Raw genomic sequence first — 17,177 nt, forward strand, 5'->3', positions numbered from 1 at the left:
AAATAAATTTTCAGCTCTAACCCTTTTTGTTTTGTCTTACTTCTTTTTGTTTTGTTTTAGTTTTGTCTTTTGCTAGGCTAGCTGTGGCAGTACTAAGAATAAAGAAAATTTTACTTCTGGGTTGAGAAACGGGATGAAATTTGGATCTGTTTTTTTACTGGGGCAGAAACAAACTAAGCATAGGAAAAATTGCAGCAAAATTGGATTCTTTAGAGATGATACTATATACTAAAAGACTTCCATTATATTACCAAGCTTAGACCATTATGGATAGCAGTCTTAATTAAAATACACCTCTACTCGCTTACTAAGATTACAATTGACATAGTTTTCAAGTTTTAACTACATATTTGACTAATTTGAGTTTTGACTGGAGACTGAAGTACTGTAACCTGCAAACACTAAACGCGCACACAGACAGCACTTGTACCTTATTGAGCTCCAGCTTATGTTGTTACGTACACTGACACTGTTGCAAGATCGAACGAGACTGATAACCGTTGCCCACCTCGATAGACACTCGACATGGTGCTAAACAATCATCCTTAACATCTGGGTTTGGTTCTTAGCCCAGTTATACCAAGTTTGAAGCATAGGAACTGACATCCAACGCAAGTCTTGGTTAAGTCTTGGGTGCTTAAGAGACTAATGAAAAGCATTGCATATCCTGTTAATGTGAGTGCTTTCATATAGATTCTCATTTACATGCTCACTATTTGGTAGATATTTAGATATTAAACAAAACTTCGTGAGAAAAAAGGTAACAGATTCGATTAAAAAAATCATCCAATATACAAAGTCAAACGGGGAACGAAAATGATGATGATGAAGCTGTTGGAGTAAGTATATACGAGAGAAGTTGTAGATAAAAACAAAGAGACTCAGCTCCAACGCAATGACAACATACTATGTTTCTCACAAGATTGTGACTATTAAAAAATTGTTTCTTTTCTGCAAAATACCTAAAGAGTGAATTATCCGATCAGAGTTGTTGAGTAGGCCTATGAAGAAACACAGCACATGGGCTTCGTCTTGGCAGCCTCTGGCTCCTGGCCTGGGACGACGATCTTGGTTCCCTTGAGAAGTGATGAGTTCCCTCCAGATTCTGTTTCATTAGCAACTAGAGACTTCTTGCTGATGATGCGGTATATCTCTGTCAGAACTGTCAAGAAAGCGGTCTCAACATTGGTTGCCTCAAGAGCTGATGTCTCCATAAAGAAAAGGTTTTCCCTCTGGGCAAATTCCTTAGCATCCTCGGTGGAGACAGATCTAAGGGTCCCCAGGTCAGACTTATTGCCAATGAGCATGATGACAATGTTTTTGTCAGCGTGACCACGAAGCTCTTCCAGCCACCTTGCCACATGGTCAAATGATTGACGTTTTGTCATGTCATAAACTAGCATTGCCCCAACAGCTCCACGATAGTATGCACTTGTGACCGCCCGGTACCTGAATCCACCATTAAAGTATCAGGAAACAAGCGGATAAAAAAATCTTAAAAGTATTCTGATAACTAGATTAACAAAGTAAGGATTCGTATCACTAAGTATGAAATTGAGATCCTACACAGTGAAACAGAATATTAGAAGAGAAACCCTCATATTTGGAGGAAATATACACAAAGACACCCTAAGCTGTCCAAACCACGCCCTTCCCAGCCAGTGTACACCTAAAACTCTTCTTCCATTTTAATCACACGGCAGAATTCAGAAGCATTTCTACTAGGATGGTACATGTCATAATTTGCCAAGCTGACTTCTAAACTCATATACCTCCCCGTTTTGCATACTAAGTTGAGGCTAGCTTTTTTAAGGAAAAGTCGTAAAACAATTCATTGTATTCAATGGGTCTTCTCTAGTTCTCTGATGCTCAAGATTTAATGAGCATTAGGACTACTCATTAGGACAACGGATGTAGCAAAATAAAATAAGTACCTCTTCTTTTGATGAATTCACGACACCTACATGACATTCTTAGCTTACAGTTGTTTGCAATCAAAAGTAAAGATCAAAACCTTTAACAACCAATCTTATTCCCATCAGAGTATCAGACAGAAAGCTGCTTTTGTACTGATCTCTCTGTAGACTTCACGACGGCCAAATAGAGATCAAAGTTGAGGTACACCTTTTTCATTTTGCTATTATTTTCCTCTTTATTGCTACTTCCCTCCCCAAGCCTACTAGTATACTGCGTGGCAGTGGGGAGTGAGCGGAGCTGCGGAGGGAGAGAGAGTTGGGTGATGCGGGGGAGAGAGAGAGATGGGGAGAAGGAGAAAGGGTATTGGGGCGAAGAAAAAATGAGAGAGAAGGTGAGGAGACAGATGCATTTAAACCAACCAAGTTAGTTTTGTCAAGATAGCCCCTCTTCCTCGCCAACATCAAGCGTTCATTTCGCCACTGATTATCTTGGATACTGCTAAGCAGTGGGGGTGAGCGGAGTGGGAGAGGAAGATGGAGGAGTGGAGATGGAGAAGGAGAGGGAGAGGAAAAGGGAGAGCGAGAGAGACAAAAAGAGAAAAAAGAGAAGGAAGAGATGAGGACAGACAGACAGAAACCAACCAAGTTGGTTTTTGTCTGCATAACCCCCCCCTTCTCCCAAAATGTTCGCTCCGCTCACGGATAATTAATTACACATACAAACGATGATAATGAAAATAAGTTAACTATTATTCTATATCAACTTCAACCATTTGTTTTCCAAACAGGTCAGCTGAAAATTTGAAGTAACCTTCCTTTGTAACTTTAAATCAATACACAAAACAATTCATTAAAAATCATCAAGATCTCAATTATAAATCTAGCTAAAATAAATTAAAGATTGATCTTTATTATACCTTTCTTGGCCAGCAGTATCCCAAATCTGAGCCTTGACAGTTTTATGATCAATAACAAGAGTTCTAGTCTGAAACTCAACACCAATTGTTGCTTTAGAATCCAAATTGAATTCATTTCTTGAAAATCTAGCTAACAGCTGAGATTTGCCAACTGCTGAATCTCCAATCAATACTACTTTAAACACATAATCTATTTTCTGATTAAAATCTCCTCCGTATAAATTCGACATCTTCAGATTTTTAATGTTTTATTATTATAAAATCCGTTTCATCATCTGGAAAAATTGAGAAAAAATTAAAAGTTGACGCCAAATTTGGAAGTTCAATTTTTTATAACGAGAAAGACCAACGGTTTGTGCGGGACCCATTTTAACGACTTTTTTTTTTTGTCTTATTGTGTTTTTGTTTTGCAACTACCACTATTCTACTCCCGGTAGTTGATTAACATTTACTAGTCCACTGCTGAGTCATCATCCAATATGCTACCGTTAGAGCATCTCTAGGTGGTAGTATCACCTGTTGTCCATTCGCATTCTTGTTAGCAAATTTAGCAATTTGGATGCGGATGCGGAGCGACATTGGTAATGTCGTGCGCTATTGCAAATGTCGTCAATTTTTTTTTTTTACTTTGACTAGCACCACGCGTCAGTAGGTCTGGCGCACACGCGCCACTACTAATATAGCGTGAGTTATTTTTTTTTACTTTTTCAATTTGGTTATTTTTTCAATTTGGTGCGACAGTGGGAATGTCGAGTGAGTTTTTTTTTCAATTTGGAAGCGACAGTGGTAATGTCGCGCGACAATAGTATTGGCCCGCACCAGTACCAATGGCTCGCGTGGTAGGGTCTATAATCTCATTTGCGGTCAATATTTGCGACCAGTTTCTCCAAATTTGAAGAGTATACTACCACCAGCTAGAGAGATGCTCTTATATTGAAATATAGAAAAATGAGATAATAAAGTCATTAAACATCCATCCAGCATTTCAAGTTCTGATTACATTCTTTTATGAAAACTAAATATGATTCTTTTATTACTGGAGGAAACATGACGGACCAAAGAACCTGTTTCTTCACATTCTATTTATTTGCATGAATTCTTGGCAGTTACATCAACGCAGCAAGCCGGACAAGCCTGATATATGATATACAATGTCAGCAGAGAAATTATAAATTGCATGTACTGCTTAATTATGTCTGCAAAAATGTAACTTATAAGAATTTGTAGCTCACCTTACTGATTTCAAGCCACATTTTAATACAACGTTCATGGTAGACATGTTTGCAAGGAAGAGTAATCTGACTGTCCCGATTTATGTACTCCGTCTGGCAAATCACACATCTGTTTGCAGGCAACAGTCAATGAGTATCGCAAAGATCATAGTAAATACATATAAACTGACAAGTATGTATACTTCAGAAGGAATTGTTGTGAAACTATTTTGAGCATCAACACAGCAGAGAAGGAGTTACTTTCAAGCCACTTCAGTAAAGTGGTAAAGACGCAGAGCAGTACAAAAGAGCAATGTAAGTTTGGAGAGAAAGGCAGTTGAAAGACAGAGGCTTACTGTTCAACGCGCGTCTTTTTCCTTGCAAAGAAGCCACCACCAGTCTTGTACTTAGAGACTGGAAGAGTTGAAATAAGTTTTTTGGAAACACCTCGGCTCTGAGTTCCAACTGCCTCAGTTAAATTAGTTAATTCCTGTAGGCAAAACTTTCGAATCAAACAAATCTTGTTGTTGATGAGCCATGTAAACTAGTAGAACTTCACTTGAAATACAAAAGTTTAGGATTGCAAAATAGCTGAAAAAAAAACCGAAATCCCTGTTTCCAATCGGCCAGGACTCAAAATTACTGCTCAAATTCTTTTTCTTATTTTTTGTTATGTAATTCATCATATTGCTTATATAGTTATATCATACTTCTTCAAGATAACAGAAACTATAGATTTTGCACTCACAAATAAAGAATAAAATGTAAAAAGAAAAAAATTCTCGGAAATCTTAGATAGCTACCTCGTAGGTCATCTTGTCAGGGTCCATATTGTGATGCAAAGCCACCTGTACTTCAAATAGACAGAGTGATGTGCCTTAATGATCATCCTTGCATAAGAGACCTACTTATGAACTATCCAAAGCATGGCCTGACTAAACAGGCTTACTAGCTTGAAATAAAAATTGGAGGATATAAGCACAACATGGGGGTTTTCGATGTACATTTTACACTTAATTTACACAAAGTTGTTTGTTATCTCCAGTTCTGAAGGATGAAATACGCTTACATATGTGCTACTGTAATTTTTTCTCTAAATTTGAGAATGTAAGCTAATCATACCTGGGAGCTATCATCATCACTACTAGAACTCGGGATGCCTGCCAGAGAGATGAGAAGAAATATATTAAATTTGATTCCAATAATTTCAGACCAATGAAAATAATGCAAGGTTCTTTGAGATTGCAGAAGGCAACCTAGTCAAAATGAGAATAGTTTTAACATAACTCAGAATAAAGAAGAAATCATAAATTTAACATAACTCAGGAAAGAAGAAAATATAATTTATCCCTTAGACAATTTACGGACAAAGTAGGTTCTTTAACAGGAATCTCAATCCATAGTTCTAAACTAGATTCACTCTATTCTATATGAATTGTTGCTTGTGTGGGGAACATCTTACTCCAGAAAAGATATGATTTAGCCACAGTTTCATAAAATTGAAAAACCCTGTTGTTTATCAGATGGTGAAATATTGATCTGAACAGAACGATTAGCAGCCCTATAATATGCTAAGACCCAAAAACTAATAAACTAACATGCTCAATAAAGTTTTACGTCTTTGCATACACACACCATGTATCACAGCTGAACACCAACAAACTGAAAACCTTAAGCAACTAAATTCTATTATTGTTGGCAATGAATCAAGTCACTGGAACTTCTGTTGAAGCTATTCAACCAACTGATCCATCAATCTTATCTACAAAGATGTTACTACTGCATAAACATCAACAGGTATTTCCATTCAAAGAATAAAGTCAGTTTAACCTACATTCATCCGGGGTGCCTGGTGGAACAGGGCTATATGTACGCCAGATTGCTGACTCTTCATCAGTTAGTGGTACATAACGGTCGTTCTCATTAGCATGACTAGCATACGAAGTACTTTCTGGACTGGATGGTCCAACATTGTTTGAAGCCCCATACAATGAGAGATGGTACGCAAACTCCTACATATAGCAGATAAATAAACATATTTTTGAGGCATGTTACATACAAGACTCGTAAACAAACAAATTATCACGGTAGCCAGAGAACCTTACCCCTTCTGAATAGGTGTATGGATATTCACCAAGCGAATACATATACCTTTGTCCCGTGTTTCCATCATTGGCAGTGCTGGATCTTGGGGAGTGGTCGTCACCCCTAAAAAGTTTTGAAAAAAAATTCATTGGAACTATCCCGTTTTTATACCTGCAAAATGTATAACAGATTTGAGTTAGTTATGTCAAGAAACATATGAAGATAGAAAAATACAAAACAAGAAGAAGAAAAAACATGCATGCACGAAAGAATGAGATCAACGAACTTGCACTATTACTTCTGCTTCACTACTTGAGTAAGAAAAAGTAAAAAGGTTTTACGGTTCTTTGGGGCAAGAGAGAGACGTATATAGTAGGAATAAAACATCGTGCAAAGGAAGGAAGAATGCATTCGAAACGGCAATATCTTCTAAATTATATGCAGTTTTGAGTGTGGAGGAAGATGGAAAGTTTTGAGAAAATGTCAGTTTTTGGTTAAAAAGGTTCATATGAGTGTCATTGAATAAGAAAGAAAGTACACAAGTTTAAGGAGTCCCCTCATAGAAAATTTGAAACTGAGATCATAAAATTCTTGAATACGTTCAATTTAGTTTGGTCGTGTACGTACTCGGGTAACATGTTTCAGTCAGACGAACCATTTGAGTTAGTTTTTTGGCGAACTGAGTTAGATGAGCGAGTTATGTATGATTAGTATGAGGTACAAACAAGTTGAAAAAACAGTAGGGAAAATATGTAACTAGTTCTAATTGTTTTGCCAATTGCAACAAACATGCATAAATCTCTTGAGATTTTGGGTGGGATTTGTCTCTTACAACAAATTCATGAATAGCACCATCAACCTCAATTGAACTACATCCAGGAGTTTTATCTAGTCCTTTTTCCCACATCATCATCCTCACCTTCTCAGCTTTCTCCCTCATATTCGCTTCCAAGTACATATTTGCAAGTTGTACATAATTCCCACCATCATGAGGATCCAACTCAAGAAGCTTGGCTGCCACACGTTCGCCTATTGCGACATTACCATGATTCTTACACGCAAAAAATAATGCACCCAGGATTACAGTGTCTGGCTCCATTGGCATGGTCTTAATTAGCTGCTCTGCTTCACTTAACAGATCAGCCCTACCAAGAAGATCCACCATGCAGGAGTAATGTTTCATTTTGGGTGAAATATTGTATTCTGTGCTCATTTGAGCAAAAAACTGGCGACCTTCATCAACAAAACCTGCATGGCAACAGGCGGATAAGACCCCTATGAAGGTAACCTCATCAGGTACAAAGCCAATGCTGATCATCTCCAAGAAGAAAGATATAGAATCCTTAGCATGCCCATGAAGTGCTAAACCATTTATCACGGATGTCCAAGTCAGAGAATTCCTCTGAGGGATCTCCCGAAACACCTTCACTGCCTTTGCTATGTTTCCGCACTTGGCATACATATCAACCAGAGCAGTCCCTAGGGTTACATTTAGCAAAATCTTGTGTTTGTCAATATAGTGATGAACCCATTCTCCTGTGTCCAGTGCTCCTAGTTGTGAACACGCCGATAACAAGCTAACCATGGTAACTTCATTTGGCTTTACATTCATCGCTTGCATTTCATGAAACAAAGCTAGAGCATCCCTTGCACGCTCTGCGTGCACATAACTGGATATCAACGCATTCCAAGAAACAGCATCTCTTTCAGGCATCTCATTGAAAAGATTTCTAGCTGAATCCAAGAAACCACATCTCGCAAAGCCAACGAGCATAGTAGTCCATGTAACCATAGTTTTCCTAGTCATTTTCCTGAACAACACTTGAGCTGGTTCAAGACTCCCACACTTTACATACATATCCATCAGAGCATTGCTAAGTGGAATTGTTAATCTTATACCATTTTCCTCAATGAACTTATGAAACTCTTTCCCAAGCTTCAAATCCTCAATTTGCGCACAAGACGAAACAACCCCAATCATGGTTACTTCATCTGGCATAACATTAGCTTCCTGCATTTCTCCAAAAACCCTCAAAGCTTCATTTCCTCTCCCACTCCGAACATAACCATTTATCACTGTATTCCAAGAAACCAAGTCTCTTAAACAACTTTCATCAAACAAATTACCCGCAAGCTCCACTTCCCCACAAGAAACTAACATATGAAGCACTGCATTATAAATATAAATATTTGAATCAAACCCCAACTTCAATACATGACCAAGAATCTCAAAACCGAGTTGCACAAAAGCTAATTGAGCACAAGCTTTGAGTACAAAAGGGAATGTGTAATTATCTGGCTTTGTTTCGCCATTTCGCAACATAATTTTGTAAAGTAGTATTGTTTGTTCAAGTTTTGAGCTTTCTGAATATCCTCTAATAGCTAAATTCCATGAATAAATGTTGGGGCTATCTGTATTTTCTAATACTCTTTTACAGTAAGCAAGACAACCTGATTCTGAGATTGCGCAAAACGCAATAAGACGGCTTACAGAAAACCCATCAAGAATAAGTCCAGTTAAGATCATTTGAGTATGAATTTGTTTCAACTGGTTCATTGATTTGCAATTTTCTAAGAGACATAGAAGTGGGTGTGAGAAATTTGAGGTGTGGTTTGTTTTCCAGTTTGGTTTCTCCTTGTGTGGTAAACGAGTGTGAAGGAAAGAAACTAGTTGGTATGGAAAACGCTTAAGGTTGATTGGAAAGAAGATGGTCATTAGATTTTGCCAGAGAACATCAATAACTTACAATTCAGCTCAAATACTATGGGTTTAAATACCTAAGAAACCTATGTAGCCACAGATGTCAGTATGACAATAACATGAGCTCTAGTCTGCAACACCTAACATGAGCTCTAGTCTGCAACACCTAACAAGAGAGCCTGCAACCAACCTATGGTTGGACAAACTGTTTTCAGACTTTCTAAAATGCATAGATACAACTTCCTTGCCACAGTATAAAAATCACAGAGGCCAGCAGGCCAGCACACAAAACTGAAAGCAATATATGCAAATATCATCCATCAAAACAGATTTCCATCATTATCATCCATTGCAGGATGCATGGTCACGCTACATGGCTGAATTATAAATAAAAATCTAATGTTGAATCTCTTAAAATACCTCATTATCTCTGGAATTCCATCCTGGATGCAGTGCCAGCACTTGCAACCGTTTTCTTAATGAGATTTATGAACCAAAAATAAAACATCCAAAAGAAAATTGAAAATTTGTTGGGGAAACTCCCTCCAAAGTCTAACAAATGAAAGGAAAATCGCCTTAAAATCTCTCAAATAGAAACTAAAAAAGCTTTTCGTCACCATCTCTAGCTGGGACGGAAAAGAAGAAACTATGAGTCTATTAGCCTCCACCAGATCCGTACTTCTTTCCGAACACGATTAACTGGAGCTTGTCGTAACCAGCAAGCACACCAGCACCAGCGACTGCTCGGAGGATGTTAGCACCCGCACCCTTGAAGAGAGACTTAGCACCCTCATTCTTCAAGATTTGAGAAAATGCATCCAGCGAACTCTTGTACTTCACAGCTTCACCGGAAGTCATCATCATTCTTCTACGGACAGTGTCAATAGGATACGATGCAAGACCAGCACCATTTGTGATCAACCAACCCAGAGCAAAACTTGCAAAGAAACTATCCTGAGATCGTCCAAACAAAGAGCGAATGTATTAATATCTGCAAGGATAAAAACTACCATACAAGTCCAGATGGGCAGAAATTAAATCAAACAAAGCATTATACTAAGCTTAGCAACAAATATAAAAATTTGAAGGTAAAACAGAATTTAAAACACATGCTGCCGTAGAGGAAACACAATCGTAAAACTGCCTCTAAAAATGTTCACAAAATCCCAAAACTTATTCAAATAGAAACAACGGACCCTTTTACTCGTGCGCGTAGAGGAGACACATTTGTATAAAAGCTATGAAAAATATTCCAAGACCTAATTAGTTAGCTAGGACGGAACTTTCTACTCATATGCATGTGTAACGTTGAATCCATAAGAATGAAGTGTTTTCAACAAACATATTACGTCCCTCTACAATAAAATAGCAATCAATCAAGCTGACTACTAATACTAACAGATAGATAAGATGCTGATAAAGAACAGAAATTAAAATGAAAGGAGCAAACATGAAAAACTAACCGATAAATCTCCAGTTAAAAGAACTGGCTTCAAAGAATCATACATTCCAAAGTACAGACCCCTGTAAACAATAATTCCCACACATGAAATGTTGAAACCACGGTAAAGCCCAGCAACACCATCGGACTTTAAAGTCTTCTTATAGACATCAATCAAACCATTGAACTGTCTCTCTCCTCCCTTCTTTGCAGACTTTGCATCATTAGCCAGACGGGTTCGAGCGTAATCCAGAGAATAGACAAAGAGAAGGGATGAAGCACCAGCAGCACCTCCAGATCCCAAGTTTCCTGCAAACCATTTCCAGTAGCCATCTCGGTCTTTCTTGAAGTTAAAGAGCCTCTTAAAGTAATCCTTAAATGCAAAGTTCAAGGCCTGGTGCAAATTACAGAAACTTTGTTAGTACACAACACCCAAGATATATAACAACTTTGTTAATGTTACATAAAAGCTGACAAGAAAAGTAATCTCACCTGAGTAGGGAAGTAACGAATCACATTTGCAGTGTTTCCTCTCCACAATGACCCAAATCCTTCTTCCTTGATTGTTCTGCTGAAGCATTCCCCAACACCCTTGTATGGTGTGGAGAGACGCCCTGACTTGATCATCTCATCCTGGTTTTGGATCAAAAGCTTCACACGTTCAATGGGAGCAGCAGCAGTTTTAGATACAGCAGCAGAGACACCGCCCATTAAGAAATCAAGGGCAAAGTTAGCAAAGCCTTTCTCAGAAGGTGCCTGAACAAAGACAGGTGAGGTGTAGCTAGTAACAGACGATAAGTCGAGACTAGTTCGGCAGGGCTGCTGCATTCCAGGATACTGCAGACCCCCATTTCTATACTGTCCACCAGCAATGCGCCTCTCATACAGACCAGTGGTAGACCCAGCACCATTAAGTGCACTGTGGCTAAAGCTGGAAGAAAGATGTAGCCGGCTAGCTACCTTCTGAAACACAAGCGGATGATGGGGCTTTTCAGCCATCTTAAATTGCAAAATTTGACGCCCTACAATCAAAGGATTGTGTATCAGATGCAGACAGTGGCAAAAATACTCTCGACTAGTTAATAAACGTATTTGAACAAAATTTCTGGCTGTGGATGACCTTTCACTGTCACTAATTAAAATTTTCACTTATCATCTACAAACATTAGCTTAAACATTTTAAAGTGAAAGAATAAGATGAACCCTGTACAATTCAGGTATCAAACTTGTACACTAATCCTATATACACTAAGCAAATTAAGAATAGCATATGAGTAGCACGGGAACTACTCCTCAACCATCAGCTTAAACATTTTAAAGTGCAAGAATAAGATGAACACTGTACAATTCAGACATCAAACTTGTACAAATTAAATATACACTAAGCAAATAAAGAATAGCAAATGGACCCAAAAAACTGTCCTCAACCATCAGCTAGCCTAAACTAAATAAGCCAATCCATTACATTAAAGCAACATATGAGAAGAAAGAAAACTTAAAGATACATAAGCCAAAATTCAATAAAAAGACCCAAAAAAGTGTCCTAGGTCTCACAAGTGGTAATAAACATGGAATAAGATTTGTTCGGCACAAAAGTAACAATTTACTTCTAGGTAGACTGTCAATGCAACAAAATACTCAATTCAATTAAAAAATACACCATAAATTGAAGGACTTCTCCCTCTCTAGCTTCATTTTACAATTTCAATTTCGGACAATTAAAACGTGAGCAGAATTTTTTAAAAACGCACCACAATGTTTAATCGTTTTTATATGCACTAATTTTACGAGTTTTTTAAATGATTTCAATCTGAAGAACACATTGATAATCCTCAAATTTCAATAAAAACCAGATGACACATTGCACTTCTATAAAAGACATATTCATTTTCATATGCAACTACGTCATTGCCAGTTTTTGCCTGTACTAAAAGAGTATCTAGGAACTAAAATGCATGTCATGATCCAATCTTTTGAAGAGCAGGCATAACATGCTTAAGTCAAACAGAAAAAAATCAAATCTTGTTCTAGATCAATATATTATCAAACTACAAGTTTTACAACAAGATTAATGACAAACAACACAACATGTATAATCACAATATATCAACAGACAACATTTTTAGCTATGATTCCTCATATCAAATCATTATATATAATTTTTGACTGATTTATTAAAGCTCAAAAAGACAGATCGATTGTTATAAATCATGAGTTGACCATTATTGACCAGTTGACTACTTTAGATCTAGAATAAAATCACATCAACGATTCATTAGACTACTTAACCACCAACAGAAAGCAAACAAACCCTCAAACAAGTCATTTTCATCCTTTTAAACCAATATAAATCTGCAAATCTTCAGATCTATTAACTGTCCGACCAAAAATACATCAGATCTACTTGTTACTCAACTAGATCTATACATCAAACCACAAATGATTATTTGAATAACATATTCAGATTGTAATGAGAGGTTTATACCTTTGGTTAAACTATGATGATGAATGAAGAAACGAGAGTTTCTCTCTCCAGCAAACGAAAAAGCAAGAAATGAGGACAGAGAAAAAATAAACGGAGAGACTGAAGGAGTTTTCAATGAGCGGACGAGGTGTTTTTGAAGGCTAAATTTGTAGATATTTTTACTACAGTGTTGATTCGGTGGAGCGGAGAGTATTGTTGTTTCCTATAGTCCTATTCGGTCTAGACCATTGAATGTGGTCGAATGGAAACAGAGATACGATTTATAGGGCCCAATTTAGGGTGAACCCATGATAGAATCTGGTGGGAATTTGACGTGCCTTTTATTAGCTTGTTTTTTCTTTGTTGAAAAAAGTGCGTGTTGCGAACTTGCAATAACAAACCTTTGTTGGTCGCGACTTTGGGCGGCTGGAGGCTGGAGGCTGGAGCCACATTTTATTGACTTGACTCATTCACTTGAAACTTTCAACAAATTTTTCGGTTTCTTTAGCTTACCAAAGTAACCAAACTGAAAAGTACTGGAATTTGGAAAGTGTGGAAGTGTTGTTGCTTACATTTTATTGACTTGACTCATTCACTTGAAACTTTCAACAAATTTTTCGGTTTCTTTAGCTTACCAAACTGAAAAGTATTGGAATTTGGAAAGTGTGGAAGTGTTGTTGCTTACTAATAATTCTGTAGTTCTGTACTAAATTCATGGTTAAGGACGTAGTTATAACATTATATATCGGATTAGTGGTAGGAGAGTAGGACATCAAAATTTGACACTGACCGAACAGTGTGTTGTCCATATTGTCGTCGTACTTTGGGATTTCAAAATTACCAAACTGCTCCACCAAAACCTATACTTCCTAATGAAATAGGGCGATAAAATTGGACTAATTATATTTTATTTATTTTTTCGAGTTTTGAGTTATTGTAAGTCCAACTCTATATGCTCTGTTTGGTTGCAAGAGATATTGTATTACTTAACTATGATTAGGTGATATAAGTCATGAGATGAACTATTTGTGTGTATGTCCCTTATCATGTCACATGTTTTACTTCGCTACTGTTTGGTTGACATTCATACCTATATACTTATTTTTTATATCATACAAAAAAAAAAAAAAAAAAAATCATAAACAAAATTTGCAAATAAAAACTTAAAAACAAATAAAAACTCATAAACAAATAAAAGGAAAAAAAAACTCTAATTAAATATTGAATACATAAATACCCAATTGATTTATACATAAAACATTAAAAAAAAATCCTAATTTGATGAATAATATAAAGATTTAAACATCATTTTTTAGAGAAAAATAAAATAAATGAAAAAACAAAGTTTTAATGTGAGAAAATAAATAAGGTGGATTGAGAAAGAGAAAATACATAAGGTTTATGGTTACATTACTAAGATTCTCATTAATAAGAGAGAGAGAGAGAGAGAGAGCATTATTTACGTGTTTTTTTTCTTATTATTATTTTTCTCTCTAATGGATAAAAAATACGTTTTAGTGAATATGGGTTTCTCTAATGTTAGCAGGTATTATGACAAAACATTTTGAACACAAAAAGAAATGTCAGCAAACAAATAGATCATGCTTCACCATAAGTTTCTCTTCGGACGTTCTTAGCCCCATACATGAAAAAATACCAAGTGAAGATACAACAGAAGTGAAACAACAACATTCACTAAAGTACACAAATGAACCTCATGGTAAATATATATAAAATAAACTAAATATCTTTATCCTTGTCTTGTTGAACAAATATATTATCTATCCACAAAATCATAACTCCAATAACGCCCCTCCTTCCAAAATCTTGATAGAATCTTCATTTTTATTAGAATTAAAACTTTATGAGGACCTTGTTAATATCATAACCACTCATACACTAATTCAAAGCATTTCATTTCTCTCTAGCCTAAACCCTGAAAGACTGAAAGACATAAAATATAACTAACAACCACATGTGTTCCTTGGTTCACAAGGACATAACATATCTACATGATGACTAATACGACATGGACACAACAATACTGCAAATCCTAAACAACTAGGATAGGGTACAATAAGGATACTTCACTAAAACAATAAATTACTTCACATAATAAGATTAGTTACACATAAATACATAACATACTCATCCATCATTGTATCTTATTACCAACAATATTTAATAGAAACTGTTGTAGCTTCTAAGTCATTTACATGCAACAATCTTTCATCAATCATTAGCTCATTGTTTTAAGTGGGAACATATGACATTCAAACCACCACATGCTCAACTATGTTTTGTTCACTAATAACAAGTTTTAGAAACTTTGGGTGTTAGAGTTACTTCATTACGAGTATCTAACATGTATCCAATGTTGCCTTCTTAGAGAGTATCATAATGCCTGCTAACATTAGAGAAACCCAGATTCATTTAAACGTGTTTTCTATCCATGAGAGATAAAAACAATAATAAGAATAAGAAAAACACGTAAAGAATACTCTCTCTCTCTCTCTCTCTCTCTCTCTCTCTCTCTCTCTCATGAGAATCTTAGTAATGGAACCACAAATCTTATGTATTTTCTATATCTCGATCCGCCTTATTTATTTTTTCACATTAAAACTATGTTTTTTCATTTATTTTATTTTTCTCTAAAAAGTGGTGTTTAAATCTTCACATTATTCATCAAATTGGGATTATTATTATTTTTTTATGTTTTTTGTATAAATCAATTGGGTGTTTATGTATTCAATATTTAATTATAGTATTTTTTTTTTCATTTTATTTGTTTATGAGTTTTTATTTGTTTTTAAGTTTTTATTTGCAAATTTTGTTTATGTTTTTTTTTTTTTTTAGTTTTTTTTTTGTATGATATAAAAAATGAGTATATAGGTGTGAATTGAATGTCAACCAAACAGTAGCGAAGTAAAACATGTGACAGGATAATGGGCAGACACACAAGTAGTTCATCACATGACTTGTATCACCTAATCATAGTTAAATAATACAATATCTCTTGCAGCCAAACAGAGCCATAAGGTTTATGGTTCTATTACTAAGATTTCCATGAAGGAGAAAGAGAGAGGGGGGAGGAGGAGAAAGAGAGAGGGAGAGCATTATTTACGTGTTTTTCTTATACTTATTATTATTTGTTCTCTCTCATTAATAGAAAACACATTTTAGCGAATCTGGGCTTTTTCTTTGGATTTGTTTATCCACACTTTTGTGTTTCCGCAATTCAAGGGGCTTACTAGAGTATCCACATTTTAGACAGACCAAACATCTATATAAGGTAAACATGACTGCCATGTTACCAATTCCTGAATATGGACTCTCTATTCACACTGCCAAACAGAGCATTTGGATTTGCGTATCCACACTTTTGTGTTCCCGCAATTCAAGGGGTTTATTAAAGTATCCACGTTTTAGACAAACCAAACACCTATACAAAGTAAACACGACTATCACGTCACCAATTCATGAATATAGACTATCTATTCACACTGCCAAACAGAGTCATAAGTAGGGGTATTCTTGGGTATATGTTTACCCAAAACCAAACCGAAACTCTTTATAGCAGTTTAGGTAGATCGATCATTAATGTCATGGGCAAATATCGTAAACCAATATTTCAGTTTTTAATTTTGTTTAAACATTGAGATATCTATGTATAAGTTGAATTATTGTAGGTATGAACCGAAAATAATAGTAGGAAAAGGAAGAATAAGAATAATAAACACGTGACATGATCTGATTGGGTCAAAACTATTTGAAAATACTATATAAAGACCATAACTAGAGAAGAAGATCATTATCTGATTCCCCATAAAAAATATTGTAAATTGGAGAGAGAAAGAGTGGATAAGAACCACCATTAGAGATCAATAAAATTTTAATTAGTTCATACTCAATTGTAATTCAATCTTCAAATACAAATATCTTAATCCTTCAAACACTCTTGATCACTCATTTCAATTCTTATTCTATGTTCAAATTACTTTCCAGAAATGTCTCATTCAATGATCATATCATTGTAGATCACTACAATTAATGTGTGCATGTATGCCACTAATGGCGGATATAGGATTTGGCTGGTCTAGCGTCCTCACCAATATGAATTGGAATGAAGTTGCACATTTGCACCACACGTCTCACATCCTATTTTTTTGAAATTACACTACAACCAGTCTACATATACACTGCAAATGTCAAACTTCTTTTTATGATTCCGGCCATGTACTATAAAAGTTTCCTCATTAATAGTACGTGCATGGTATTAGTTTTGGAAACACAATAGTATTCTTAAACCAACAAAATCGATTTCATCTTAATCATAGGGTGATAAGTTTTTTAGGTATCTATATATATTGTACGTTGCACATTAAACCAAGTCCTGTATGGGGCATGAAGATCAGTTAAAGGAGCTGAGAACCTGTTAATAT

At 35.9% G+C, this 17,177-nt stretch overlaps 4 protein-coding genes across 4 annotated transcripts; all 4 read right to left on the reverse strand.

The window, feature by feature from the left end:
- Positions 1–748: 748 nt before the first annotated feature.
- On the reverse strand, positions 749–3,195 carry LOC147484931 (ras-related protein RGP1-like). The gene is made up of 2 exons (XM_086575020.1): positions 2,834–3,195; positions 749–1,449 (listed from the first exon to the last, which is right to left on the reverse strand). The coding sequence occupies exons 1-2, from the start codon at positions 3,061–3,063 to the stop codon at positions 1,002–1,004; spliced, it is 678 nt and encodes a 225-aa protein (XP_086431146.1). The 5' UTR covers positions 3,064–3,195; the 3' UTR covers positions 749–1,001.
- Positions 3,196–3,575: 380 nt separating this feature from the next.
- LOC147484932 (E3 ubiquitin-protein ligase BIG BROTHER-like) lies at positions 3,576–6,296 on the reverse strand. Its single transcript, XM_086575019.1, has 7 exons — positions 6,150–6,296; positions 5,879–6,056; positions 5,167–5,204; positions 4,848–4,892; positions 4,401–4,534; positions 4,066–4,174; positions 3,576–3,967 (listed from the first exon to the last, which is right to left on the reverse strand). The coding sequence occupies exons 1-7, from the start codon at positions 6,276–6,278 to the stop codon at positions 3,917–3,919; spliced, it is 684 nt and encodes a 227-aa protein (XP_086431145.1). The 5' UTR covers positions 6,279–6,296; the 3' UTR covers positions 3,576–3,916.
- Positions 6,297–6,747: 451 nt separating this feature from the next.
- LOC147484933 (pentatricopeptide repeat-containing protein At2g22410, mitochondrial-like) lies at positions 6,748–8,845 on the reverse strand. The gene has a single exon (XM_086575016.1). The coding sequence runs from the start codon at positions 8,843–8,845 to the stop codon at positions 6,827–6,829; it is 2,019 nt and encodes a 672-aa protein (XP_086431142.1). The 3' UTR covers positions 6,748–6,826.
- Positions 8,846–9,143: 298 nt separating this feature from the next.
- LOC147484934 (ADP/ATP translocase 1, mitochondrial-like) lies at positions 9,144–13,043 on the reverse strand. The gene is made up of 4 exons (XM_086575017.1): positions 12,757–13,043; positions 10,764–11,293; positions 10,294–10,665; positions 9,144–9,784 (listed from the first exon to the last, which is right to left on the reverse strand). The coding sequence occupies exons 2-4, from the start codon at positions 11,268–11,270 to the stop codon at positions 9,488–9,490; spliced, it is 1,176 nt and encodes a 391-aa protein (XP_086431143.1). The 5' UTR covers positions 11,271–11,293; positions 12,757–13,043; the 3' UTR covers positions 9,144–9,487.
- Positions 13,044–17,177: the final 4,134 nt, after the last annotated feature.

The sequence above is a fragment of the Coptis chinensis genome, chromosome 7 (genome assembly GCF_015680905.1).
Source record: "Coptis chinensis isolate HL-2020 chromosome 7, ASM1568090v1, whole genome shotgun sequence".
NCBI classification, from domain to species: domain Eukaryota; kingdom Viridiplantae; phylum Streptophyta; class Magnoliopsida; order Ranunculales; family Ranunculaceae; genus Coptis; species Coptis chinensis.